Source organism: Elephantulus edwardii, unplaced genomic scaffold (genome assembly GCF_000299155.1).
Source record: "Elephantulus edwardii isolate Elephantulus edwardi_28Jun2011 unplaced genomic scaffold, EleEdw1.0 scaffold00022, whole genome shotgun sequence".
In the NCBI taxonomy this organism is placed as follows: domain Eukaryota; kingdom Metazoa; phylum Chordata; class Mammalia; order Macroscelidea; family Macroscelididae; genus Elephantulus; species Elephantulus edwardii.
Genome location: NW_006399772.1, coordinates 5,518,286 through 5,531,486, shown reverse-complemented (window position 1 = coordinate 5,531,486; position 13,201 = coordinate 5,518,286). Strand labels below are relative to the sequence as shown.

At 39.4% G+C, this 13,201-nt stretch overlaps 1 protein-coding gene across 1 annotated transcript in view; it reads right to left on the bottom strand.

The window, feature by feature from the left end:
- The window catches only part of FAM185A (family with sequence similarity 185, member A), a 49,685-nt gene that overhangs the window by 21,505 nt on the left and 14,979 nt on the right, over window positions 1-13,201 (bottom strand). The window contains exon 4 of the mRNA XM_006882681.1: window positions 10,708-10,846. Within this exon, the coding sequence (XP_006882743.1) occupies window positions 10,708-10,846 (139 nt within the window). The remainder of the gene's footprint in view (window positions 1-10,707; window positions 10,847-13,201) is intronic.

Genomic DNA, 13,201 nt, shown 5'->3' with positions numbered 1-13,201 from the left:
TAGACGCAGATGTGATTTCTGTGATGAGGTTAGAGTAAGCTACTTCTTGCCAGTGATGGAGGCCTTCAAACACTTGCTGCAAAAATCAAAGACACTTACAACCTTCAACATGGAGTACACCTCAACATCAAGGCAACAAAAATCCTCACCACTGGGCCAATAGGCAACATTATCAGAGATGAAAAAAAGATGGAAATTGTCAACCTTTTCATGTTCCTCATTCCGGTAATTGACACCCTTCATACCAGCAGTCAGGAAACATACAGAATTGGGAAAGTCTAGGACCTCTCCAAAGTCCTGAAGAGTAAGGATGTCAGTTTAAAGACTAAGGTGTGCCTGATTAAAGCTATAGTTTTTCCAATCACCTGTTATGCATCTAGAACTGGACAATAAATAAGCCAGACAGATGAAGAATCAATGCCTTTGAGTTGTGATGTTGTAGAAGAGTAGTGAATATCTGATGTACTACCAAAATAACAAACAGATATATCTTGGAGAAAGTGCAAGTGCAGTGTGCTTCTTAGAAACAAGGATGGCAAACCTTTGCCTCACATACTTTGTGGATATTTTTAGGAGAGGCTATTCCTTAAAAAGAAACAGCATGCTTGGAGAGGTAGAGGGTCAGTAAAAGAGAGGACAACCCTCAGTGAGATGGACTGATACAAGGGGCTGCAACTAAAATTAAAAATGTCTTTTTATCCATTATATTTACTCTGTCACATAGGTGGTCAGGATCATATACATCAGGATAACAGAATGTTTTACACTAGCCTAGCCACAAGGTGATTGGCTAGTTCCACCATGCTACTCACTTTAAACTGAGTGCTTTCAACAGCAGAAACTGGAAATCTTACCACCACCAAGGACTAGGAAGCAGTGTGTGCCCTGCAGTGCTGGAGACTGCTGCTAGATCAGGCTTATAGGAGCAGCAGCCACAGCAGAGGCCCAGATGTGAAACAGAACTGACCCTGGGACCCTGGTGCCAGAGCTAGGAGCCCTCACTCAAGCTTGCGTGAAGACTGAGGGAAGATGCCATAACTGGCAGGGCTAAGGAAACTGTGACATTGATCTAAGCCATGGTGCTTATGCTCAAAGGGCCAGAGACCACACTTGAGAAAATGGACAGAGGGGATGTATCCTGTTGTCAACTTGATCTGTTAACTTCACTAGTGAACCCCATAACAGTGGGCATGGTTCTATAAACTCTGTGTATTCATTACAATGGAATTTGGACCCAGTAGAGTAATAAGATTGCTGTTGGAATTAGTGGAAGTAGGTGCAGGAGCATGGGGGACCATGTTAGACCTTATAGGAATTAGTTTTGTACTATGTATATTATTGATGGGGACAGTTCTCCTTTGTGGAGTTAGTAGATGTTAGGCTCAATGTTGTCTTTGGTCTAATTACACAGACTTAAGACAAACAAAAAACTATTCCGTTGCAGACACAGGCTACAATACAGGTGATTTTGAGGGTGCTACTAAGTGCACTAAACACAGAGACTCATGAAGATTTCCCAAGTTTTGAGACTTGAAAAAGGATCTCATACAACTGCCTACCAAAGTTTCAAAATTACTATGAATCAGTGACCCCTTTGCATTTCCTACTTCCTCTCTTTGAATAATAATGCTCTAACAATTATTCTATACCTGTCTAACATTTGTATTTTGGGAGTGGGTTGGAGGAAGAGAAAGGTAACATGTATCTTTACAGGTTTTCAGATTTAGAGAAACTGTACATGAAGAGCCTTAAGAACTACATGCGAGGTGTCTCATGTATATGTAGAAGTAATTTAGATATAGAAATTCTGGAGTTTGAGCTGATGCATAATTGGATAAGACTTCTGGGGATCCTTTTCTTATGGCAGGACAATGAATTACTGAGGGGCTAGAGGAAAGACTCACCATTCAAAAATCTTAAAAGCTAAAAGGATAAAAATAGAAAAGCTGAAAATTAATATATAATACAGCCCTAAACTCTGCTCTGTCCTGTGCCAATTGCACTGTCTCTGACACTCCCATACCGATTATCCCAGTCGCTCAATCAATCCACCGCATAGAGGGCCTACACCTCCTGCACTGTCCCTTCACCCTCCTAAGCATGATGTCTTTCTCCAAGGTCCCTACTTACAACATGTCCAAAGTATGTTAGACGAAGCCTCGGAATCCTTGCCTCCAAGGAGCCACCCGGTTTAACCCTTTCCAGGATGAATCTGTTTGTTTTCCTAGCAGTCCATGGTACTCTCAATACTCTTCTCCAGCACCACAGCTCAAAGGCATCAATTCTCCTTCTATCCTCCCTAGTCATTGTCCAACTCTCTGATGCATAACAAATAATTGTGAAGACCATGGCCTGTATCAGACGCACCTCAGTCTCCAGAGAGACACCATTGCTCTTCAGTACTTTCGAAAGGTCCCTAACAGCAGCCTTTCCCATGGCAATGAACCTTTTAATTTCCTGGCTACTGGTGCATAATTGTAAAATAACATTGCAAATGAACACCATGAATTAAGTGCAATCGACTATAGTGACCTGACGTGATCTGGAAGAACACTGTGAATTGCAACAAAGGACCATATGGACACTATCAAAGGGCAATGTTTTTTCCTACGTGGGAAATATTATAGAAAGAAAGGTAATAAGCAGAATCCAGAAGAGGACTTGAATGTTTGCTGTACAAGACCAAAGACTACAGCCTCAATAAGCACTTATTTAGCTAGTTGAGTTCAACCACAACCACACAAGTAAATGTCTTATATTCACCTTTAATTAATGAAACAGAAATGCACTTTCTAAAATTTTGTGAAAATAGAGGCTCAAAAAGTTAATCATTAGTTCTGATGATAAAAGATGACAGGTGTTAAAGATGATGGTTTTTAGAGTCAGAAAATAGACATTTTAGATCCACTGCAAAATAAGGACTAGCTCATATTAGAACAGCACCTGTAGTTACAGATGATATCCCTCTCAAGTGCCAGAGTTCTATTGTATGTCATGGAACAATAACAGAGAACCTTTGGTAAAAAGAGTATTTGTAGATTTTTTGTTGTTGTTGTTAAATTTACAGAATTTTAAAAGTAGCAAACAAGACATATTTTTAACACAATCAGAACATTTAGAAAATCCTCACCCTAACCAAAAAATATTCTGATTAGAATACACAAAATGGATCTCTTGACCTCACACAGGCTATACACATGGAGCTCACCTGATGGCATGCATAGGAACCAAATCGATTACATTTGTGAAAAGACTCGCTGGAGAAGCTCAATATCAGCAGTGAAAGCCAGGCCAGGTGCTGATTGTGGGACAGACCACCAACTACTCATATGCAAGTTCAAGCTGAAGTTGAGGAAAATTAAGTCAAGTACACAGGAACCAAGATTTGACCTTAAGTCTGTCCCACTAGAATTTCAAAATCATCTCAGGAAGAGATTTGAGGCCTTGAGCACCAATGAGTGTAGACCAAATGATCTCTGGGAGGATATCAAGAAAATTGTCCATGAAGAATGCAAAAGATCATTACAAAGGCTGAAGAAGAAGAAAAGACCGAGATGGATGTCATATGAGACTCTGAGTATTGCATTAGAGTGCCGAGAAGCCAAAGCTAAAGGAAGAAATCAAGAAATCAAAGAGCTGAACAGAAAATTTCAAAAAGCATCTCGGGACGACAAAGCAAGGTACAATGAAATGTGCAGAGAGCTGGAGTCAGAAAATCAAAAGGGCTGGACTCGCTCAGCGTTTCTTAAGCTGAAGGAGTTGAAAAACAAATTCAAGCCACAGGTGGCAATAGTTAAATTTAGTTTGGGTAGAATGTTGAATCATCCAGGAAGTATCAAAGGAAGATGGAAGGAGTACAGAGTCACTGTATCAGAAGAAATTGGCTGACATAGGAATTTCATGAAATAACATATGAGCAAGAGCCGATGGTGATGAAGGAGGAAGTTCAGGTTGCTCTGAAGAAATTGGCAAAAAACAAGGCTCCAGGAGTTGACAGCACACCAATTCATTTATTTCAACCAACAGACGCTGCCCTGGATGTGCTCATTAAGTTGTGCCAGGAAATCTGGGGGACAGCCAGCTGGCCAACTCACTGGAAGAGATCTATATTTGTTCCCATTCCACAGAAAGGTGACCCAACAGAGTGTGGAAATTATTGAAAAATATCACTAATATCACATGCAAGTGAGATTCTGCTGAAAATTATCAAAAAACATCTGGAACAATATGTCAACAAAGAACTGCCAGGTGTGTGGGCTGGATTTAGAAGAGGTCGTGGTTACTAGGAATATTATAGCTAATGTTAGATGGATCTTGGCAAAAAGCAGAGAATACCAGAAGACGTCTATCTGTGTTTCATTGACTATGCAAAGTCTTTTACTGCGTGGATCACAACAAGCTATGGCTGACTCTGAGAAGAATGGGAATTCCAGAACATTTGATTGTGCTTATGAGAAACCTATACCTGGACCAAGAGGCAGTTGTCAGAACAAAGCAGGGAGACACTGGATGGTTCAAAATCAAGAAGGGGGTCCGTCAGGGATGTATTCTGTATCCATACCTTTTCAATCTGTATGCAGAACAGATCATCGGAGATGCTGGGCTGTATGAGGAGGAATGTGGCATCAGGATTGGTGAAAGAATCATCAACAACCTGCGTTATGCGGATGACACAACCCTTCTTGCTGAAACTGAGGAGGACCTGAAGCGCTTGCTGCAGAAGGTCAAGGACTGGATTGAAGCTCAACATCAAGAAAACAAAGATTCTCACCACTGGGCCAATTGGCAGCATCAGTATGGATGGTGAAGAGATTGAGATAGTTCACAGTTTTAGTTTATTTGGTTCCACAGTCAACACTCTTGGTAACAGCAGCCAGGAAATCAGGAGACGAATTGTATTGGGAAAGTCAGCTGTGAGGGACCTCTCAAGAGTACTGAAGTACAACAACATCAGGCTGGAGACTAACATGAGCTTGATCCGGGTTACAATTACGTGCTATGCATTGGATAGCTGGACAGTGAATAGGGATGATAGAAAGAGAATTGGTGTCTTTGAGTTGTGGTGTTGGAGAAGAGTATTGAATATACGATGGACTGCTAGGAGAATAAACAGGTTTGTCATGGAGAGGGTGAAGCCAGAATGCTCCTTGGTGGCATGGATTCTGAAGCTTCGTCCGACATACTTTGGACATGTTGCAAGGAGGGACCAGTCCTTGGAGAGGAACGTCATGCTTGGGAGGGTGGAGGGACAGCGCAGGAGAGGAAGACCCTCGATGAGGTGGATTGATTCACTGACTGGGGTAATGGGGGTAGGTGTGTCAAGGACAATAAGGGTTTAGGGCTGTTGTACATAGGGTCACTATAAGTTGCAGGAGACTCAACAGCACATAACAACACCACCACAAATCAATCAAATGGGCATTACTAGAGAAAAATTTTCCGTATTTTGGTTTCTCCTATTTCATCTCCAATCATTAAAAATAAGAAAGAATTAATACTTACTTAGGGAGCAGATTTTAGTAAAAGCTTCTTCCTAATAAAACAGATGTTGTGTGCTCTGAGATGACTATATGTGCTGACAATACACTAAAGTTATGTAACATTCCACAAATGCCAGTGTTTGAGAAAATAGATAGTTTTTCTCAGTTTTCAGCCTTTTTATTCTAGCATAGCTGGAGGAAAATAAAGTGCAATTTAAAGATAACCACTAGTTTATTTTTTCTTCTCTAAGAGAAATAAAATTGTGGTTAAAATGGCAGACTTTCATAGTCCAAACACAGCATTAAATATCTCTAAAGTCTTAGTCCTCTGTTTTTGCCTGAGGAGGAGGGAGATAAAGTAGACATACTTGTTCTTTGAAGTCTTGGTAGTAAATACTAAGAATATAGACTGATTCCTGCTCTTAGAGAATCTATAATTAGGAAAAATTTACAGTCAATGAAGGCCAATTTAAAGGTCAATGGAAGGCCAGAGGGGAGGACAGGATGCTTTCATTCAATTCTAATCGATTAGCCACTCCTGGAACAAAGATAGGCAGTCTTTTCCTGCAAAGAGTTAGTCTCAGAAACTTGATGAAGGGTCAGCATGATGTGAAGTCTGTGCTTTAACAGTGAGACAAGATTACTAAAATTCAATCAGATAAAAAGAGCTAAAGAAAGCATTTTAGGGGGGTTGATGGGGAAGGGGAGAGAAAACATTTTAGGTAGAATATAAACACCATAATCAAAGGTATGTACAAGAAAAAGTAGGAGACTGTAAATTTGGAAGACATTACAGACAGGAGAAGAGTGTTGAATATACCACGGACTGCTAGGAGAACAAACAGGTTTGTCCCAGAGAGGGTGAAGCCAGAATGCTCCTTGGAGTCAAGGATTCTGAAGCTTCATCTGACATACTTTGGGCATGTTGCAAGGAGGGACTGGTCCTTGGAGAGGGACATCATGTTTGGGAGTGGAGAGACGGCGCAGGAGAGGAAGACCCTTCATGAGATGGATCGATTCTGTGATTGGAGTGGTGGGAATGAGTGTGTCTGAGATGGCAAGGTTGGCAAAGGATAGAAAGGCATTTACGACTCTTGTACATAGGGTCACTATGAGTAGCAAGCGACTGGAAGGCACATAACAACAACAACTCTAGTGGTAAAAAGCTGTGCTGCAATACCAAAGGCATGCAGTTCGAATCCACAAGCTGCTGCATGGGAGAAAGATGGGCAATCTCCTTCCATGCAATTTACTACCTCTGAAAACCTGTTGGAGGGTCAGCTATGGGTTTGTTCCAACTCAATGGCACAAAGCACTAACAGTTACAATGAGGAGGATGGATCTGAAAGAGGTAAAACAGGAGGCAAAGTCACTATGCATTCTAGGAAAAAGACAAGGAACTTTGGTGACCTAATGGGTAGGAAAATGAGTTGCCAACCCAAAGACGGTGTCTCTTTGTATCTCTTTGGCATTACAGCTCCCTTAAGCAGATGTGATATGAAGCATCAGAATAGAAGAGTCTGCAAGACTACAAAGTATAATACAGGTAATGACGGTCCAATCTACAGACAACTCCTACTTGCCCTTTATTAATGAAGGACTTGAAACCAGAACTGGTCAGATGAAATGAAATAGAAACAGACATGAATTATTATTTGGGTGGTTTATGGTATAAACCAGAATAACAATAACCAGCTGAAGTCCTGTAATGGGAGACTCAGAAGAGGTGTAGGGAGGCTTTTTGGGAGTCTAATGCAAAAGACTGGATTATTGGCAGGTCTGTGGCAACTAGACACAAACATGCAAAGTAGCACATCCTTCAATGGAGGCACTGTCACCTCTAAAGCTTTGCTTTAATGCTATAAAAACCTCTTCTCACTTTGAAATTAATGAATCCACCCTTACTCGTTCAACCTCTACTCACAACAAATTCATAGGAGTCCCCTTTACTTGCACTACTTACAGCTTTTAAACCATGGAAAAGGCTTCCAGTCCTTTCTTGTCCTAAAGTAAGGCTACATAAGAACATCTATACTAATTCCAAAGAGCCTACAAATTCTTAAGAACACAGTTAGGAACAGATCTGATTTGTAACACAGCAACTTCCTTTGTAAGATGTCCAAGGAAAACATGTAGAAAGAATCTCAAGGTGTATTGATGAATCCTTGATGACACTAAAGTCAAAGATGTAGAAAGATAATGAAATGACAGAAAGTTGATAAAGAGTAATATTAAGTTATGGCAGACACTGCCAGTGCTTATTAATATTTGTGTGCTTCCCACCTTCCTTACAACACTGTTAAGCTCTGTATCTCAGCCTCTGATGAGGTCACGGGAAAATATTCTCGCTAAAACAACACGCTCAGCTCTACAATCAACAATCTTGGCAAGAAATCAAAAGACAAATTGCACTGGGAAAATCTGCTGTCAGGGACCTCTCCAGAGTACTGAAGAGCAACGATGTCAGTCTAAGGTGCACGTGAACCAGGCCATAGTCTTTGCAATCACTTGCTGTGCATCAGAGAGCTGGACAATGACTAAAGATGATAGAAGAATTGATGCCTTTGAGTTGTGGTGCTGGAGAAGAATACTGACTACACCAAAGACTGAGCAAGCAGGTTTGTTTTGGAGAGGATGAAACCAAGTTTCTCCTTGGAGGCTAGGATTTTGAAGCTCCATCTGACATACTTTGGCTACGTGGTCAGGAGAGACCGGTTCTTGGAGAAGGACATCATGCTTGGAAGGGTAGATGGACAGCGAAGGAAAGGAAGACCCCAGATGAGGTGGATTGATACAGTAACTGGGACAACAGGGGTTGGTGTGTTGGAAGTAATGAGACTGGCTCAGGACAGAGCAGGGTTCAGAACTGCTGTACATAGGGTTGCTATGGGATGCAGGTGAATTGATGGAAGTTAACAATGACATATCTGATAAGGGACTCAGATCTAAAACTTATAGAATATTCTAGCACCTCAACAAGAAAAAGATAACCCAATCACAAAATGGGTGGCTAAGAGTTGCAGGTGACTCAACTGTACATAACAACAAAACAACATGAGTTAAAGGAAAGTAGACCTTCTGAGCCTGATGCCTGAAGTTTCTAGCATGATCCTCCACATTCTCTCTTCCTTTCAGGAAGCCCTGAAGTTACACAATCAAGATGATAACATCTTTTATGGAAAGAGCTTTTATGAAAAGAGCTGAGCCAAGCCCAAACAGTTTGTGTCAGGTGTCATAAGGCTGTAAGAAATGGTCTTGAAACTCAAGGTTTTACAATATAAAACATAGCTGTATAGGTGCATCTGTACTATAGTCCTGTTTGCCTAGAAGGACTTGTTCTCAAGTGGACCCAGAAGGCCTCAAAGCAGGACTTCGTATCAGTCAATTCAGTTTAACAACTTGCTGAGAATTTGCATTTCCAGCCTGAATATACTGATGCAGAATCTACATTCTATTGTTCTCATCATAAGCTATTGACCAGTAACTGAATCAAAGCTGACCCTCCAGTTGAGTTTTCAGAGGTTGTAAATTTCATGGCAGGAGAAAGATAATCTTTAGGATTTGAATCACCTGCCTTTGGGTTGGTAGTACAATTCCTTACCCACTTGGCCAACAATTCTCAGCAATGGGATAAACTAAAATGAACCAAGTAGAAGTCATTTCAAAAATCACTTACCCACTCACACAAGGTGTCCAAACTCTTTAACTTAGCAAAATCGACCAAAAAAAAAGGCAGTTATTACACCATAACTGCTGTAAAAATGGCTTTTTACAACATCTGCATTTCACTTTTAATAATTCTATCTGGAAAAAAAAATTCATTTAGGCTTCACTTTTGAAAATAACAAGTAAATTTAAAACTAAATAAATCTCCACTGTCTTTATTTCCACAAGTGCCAGTTAGTTTAACCCATGATCTAGTGAAATACACCCCAAGTTGGGATAACTTTAAGGGACCCTCCTTAGCTGCTGGATTTCCATTTGGGTTAGAGGAGACTGTATCACAGGCTGACTTATACTATGATAAATGAGACTTCTTTCCTTTACATATGATCCCAACAGAGTCCCCTGTAACCTTCCTGTGCTCTGCTTCTCATCCCAGAGTCTGTCTGCATTCAGGTAAACTCAACCTGAGATAAAGGTGGGGGGAAAAGTGAACTTAGGTCTAAGTCAGATTCCTCTCACCCAGGGAAAGTATTTAACCTCATATTGAAGATCAAGAAACAGAAAAAGTGAAATAAGGGGTTTTTCTCCCTAGAAATTTATTTCCACTTCAGCTACTTCAAGCTATCAAGAGATACAGAATACTTTGAGAGTCCCTGGTGTTGCAAACAATTAACATGAAAAGTCGGAGGTTAAAGAGACAACTCAGAAGAAAGGCCTGCTCATCCACTTGTAAGAATCAGCTACTGAACCCTCCCTTAGCTTTTTTCTAAGGGTGGTCCTCCCTGTGATAATCCTGTCGACTGACTGCCTTCGCTTAGCACCAAGTCCTCTCTATGCATCCATGCTCTGCAGTGTTTTGTGAATTTTTTATTGTTCCTTAGTGTTCAGAGTATCTTCCTGTGTGAATGTACCAAAGTCTCTTTTTCTATTCATCTGCTGATGGACAGGGGAGTCAAAATCAATAAATAAGCTTGGTGAAGGGAAAGGCAATATACATTTTGATCAGACGTTAGAATAAAAAAAAATGCATTAGTAAATTAGAATTAATGTTGTAAAATAAAATGTCTATGATTCTATGATATTGTTACACTTTTATAAAACATATGAATAAGGAAATGAAAAACCAAAATGATTTATGAACTTAAGTAAAAAAGAAAAGGGGGAAAAAACCCTACAAATTTTGCCACCGAAAACACTAAAAAATAAAATGACACAAAAAACACTGTTTATTGTACCACTTTTATGTCATTGTGATTTTTTTCCTGAATTATCTCCTGCACATATTTCATAGTTTTCTTTTATAAGAAAACACATGAAAAAGTCAGAATTATGAGCTTTATATATAGCAATATGACCTTCATTTTCTTGCCAAAACAAAATGAAGTTCACTCATGAATCTCTTGTGTGTGCGTGTGTGTGAGTGTGTGTATGTGAGTGTATGTTATAAAAGACAGTGAGTTTGCAATGAATCATTTGAAGGAGAATCTTCCTAATAGGACAAGCTTCCTCAATTACAGAGAACGTGGAAAGCTGGGGGTGTGCATGGACTCTATTGTCTTACCGTGAACACTTCCTAATGTGATATCCCCCGCAGCAGAACACAGAAATGATGATTCTGTATAAAGATACTTGGCATTGAGCAAACCATCTTCAGTACTTATAGTCACAGAACTTCCTTGCAGTTTATCTACGGTCACAGTCTATAAAGGGAAAGGTTTACAATCAATTCATTATAAAATAAACACCAATAAAAAGTGAAAACGGTATCTACTAAATTAGCTAGCAACTACATAAAATGTTACTACCGAGTACAAAATTCATTCAATAACTGGTAACTGAGTTCTAATTACAAAAGAATGACAAACAACAATGTATTTTCTTTGGAACATGGGATAGGGTCACTATATTCCTACATTCATGTTCAGATGAGTAGATTCCAACTCATAGTGACCCGACATTGCTTTTCTAAGACTGCAAACCTATATAGGAAGAAACTGCCCATATTTCTCCCTTGGGCCTGCTGGTGGATTCAAACAGAGAGACACAGAGCCTTTGGGTTGGCAGTGCAACTCACTACAGACTATGTCACAAGAACACTCATTTATTTATTTAGGTTTTCTTCAATTTCTCATGTGGTAGTTGTTATGTGCCATCGAGTCACCTGCAACCCATAGCAACCCTATGTACAAGAGCTCTGAACCCTTCCCTGTCTTGAGCCAGTCTCACTAATTTGGACACACCTACTCCCATTGCCCCAGATACTGTATCAATCTACCTCATTGAGGGGTCTTCCTCTCCTGCGCTGTTCCTCCACCCTTCCGAGCATGATGTCCTTCTCCAAGGATGCCCAAAGTATGGAGCTTCGAAACTCTAGCCTCCAAGGAAAAACTTGGCTTCAATCTCTCCAAGACAGATCTATTTGTTTCCTTGACAGTCCACGGTATGATCAAGACTCTTTTCCAGCACCAGAACTCTAAATGCATCAATTCTTCTTCCGTCATCCTTATTGTTTATATTTTCTTTCTTAATGTGTTTTTCATCTTCTGCATTATATTCTTCAAATGCTTCTGTTAAAAGTATCCTTTTAAACCTTATTTTGTTTACTGATTTCTATATGACTACAACCACCATCACAACACTTAACTCAGTCATTTCAATAATTTCTTTTTAAAAACTTTCTACATACATTCCAACATTTATAGATAATTGTAGTTTCATTTCTTCCCTTCCAATCCATGTTATTCTTTGCCCTCTTTGCTTTTTCTTTCTTGTCTAGCCACCTAGCTTATAACTACAATGGAATGAAGAGAACCCTTAGCAGCACACATCCTTATTCTGTTTTTAAGGGGAAAACTCAACATTTCACTACCCTATGGTATTTGTTAAATGTCTTTTAGATAGCTTTTACCAGATTAAGGAAATATCCTTCTTCAAATTGTTTTGATGCTGTTTATATGAATAGGTTTTGAATTTTACCATATTTTTTTTCAGATTCTGTTGAGATCATTACATTTTCCCTTATTTAAAAAAAATAGAGAACATTCAGATTTTATTATGCACAAACATCTTTCTGCACACAATATTATACTGTATCTTCTCAACAGCTACAAGAACGATGTTACTGCTCTTCCTTTATATGGAAGGGGAAGATCTGGTAGTCCAGTCAATAAGGAGTTTCACTGCTAACCAAAAGGTCATGTTCTCAGGCAGTTCAAATCTACCAAGAGTTTCCAGGGGGGAAGATGGCTATTTTAAAATATATTGTTTGTCCAGTCAATACTTTGTTTAGAAATATTAACTCTATGTTGTATGAGAGATGTTTTTTAATTTTACTTGTTCATATTACTTTCATAAAGTATTTAGTATTTATTACTTAATTTCCAAACAAATTCATTTATTATGATTACTTGCTATTCATTTCTAGCTTCATTATACTGTGGCCCAAGAACATCCTCTGGATGATAACAATTCTTGGAAATGTGTTCATAATGGGATTATGGCCAAGCATCTGGTCTATTATTTTTCTTTTTTTATTTTATTAATTTTAATGAACTGTTCGTTCTTCTCTTTGAAAAGTAAAAGAAAAATTCCTTCATTGGTGTACAGTAGCACCCCCAACACCCTCCCCCTCCTCGTACACTCCCCTATGCAACCTTCATTCGGGACTCTTATGATAACCATAAAACCTGTCATATATCACTTTTAAATTGTTCTCTTCCTCATCTGTTTCAATGCAGTATACATAATTTATCCAGTTTTTCTCAGTCTTACCCTAACGCTGATGTCAGTCCCATTCTACAACAGTGGCACTATGCAGTATTTGTCTTTTTGTGACTGAGATATTTCACTCGGCATAATGTCCTCCAGGGTCACCCATTTTGAATAACATTGCATGAGTTCCTTGTTTTTTAATGCAATGTAGTAGTCTATTGTGTGAATATACCACAGCTTCTCTATCCATTAGTTTTTTGATGGGCATTTGGGTTGTTAGAAACTCTTTGCTATTGTGAACAAAACCACAATAAACAGGGGTGTGCATATATTTGCTTGGGTGG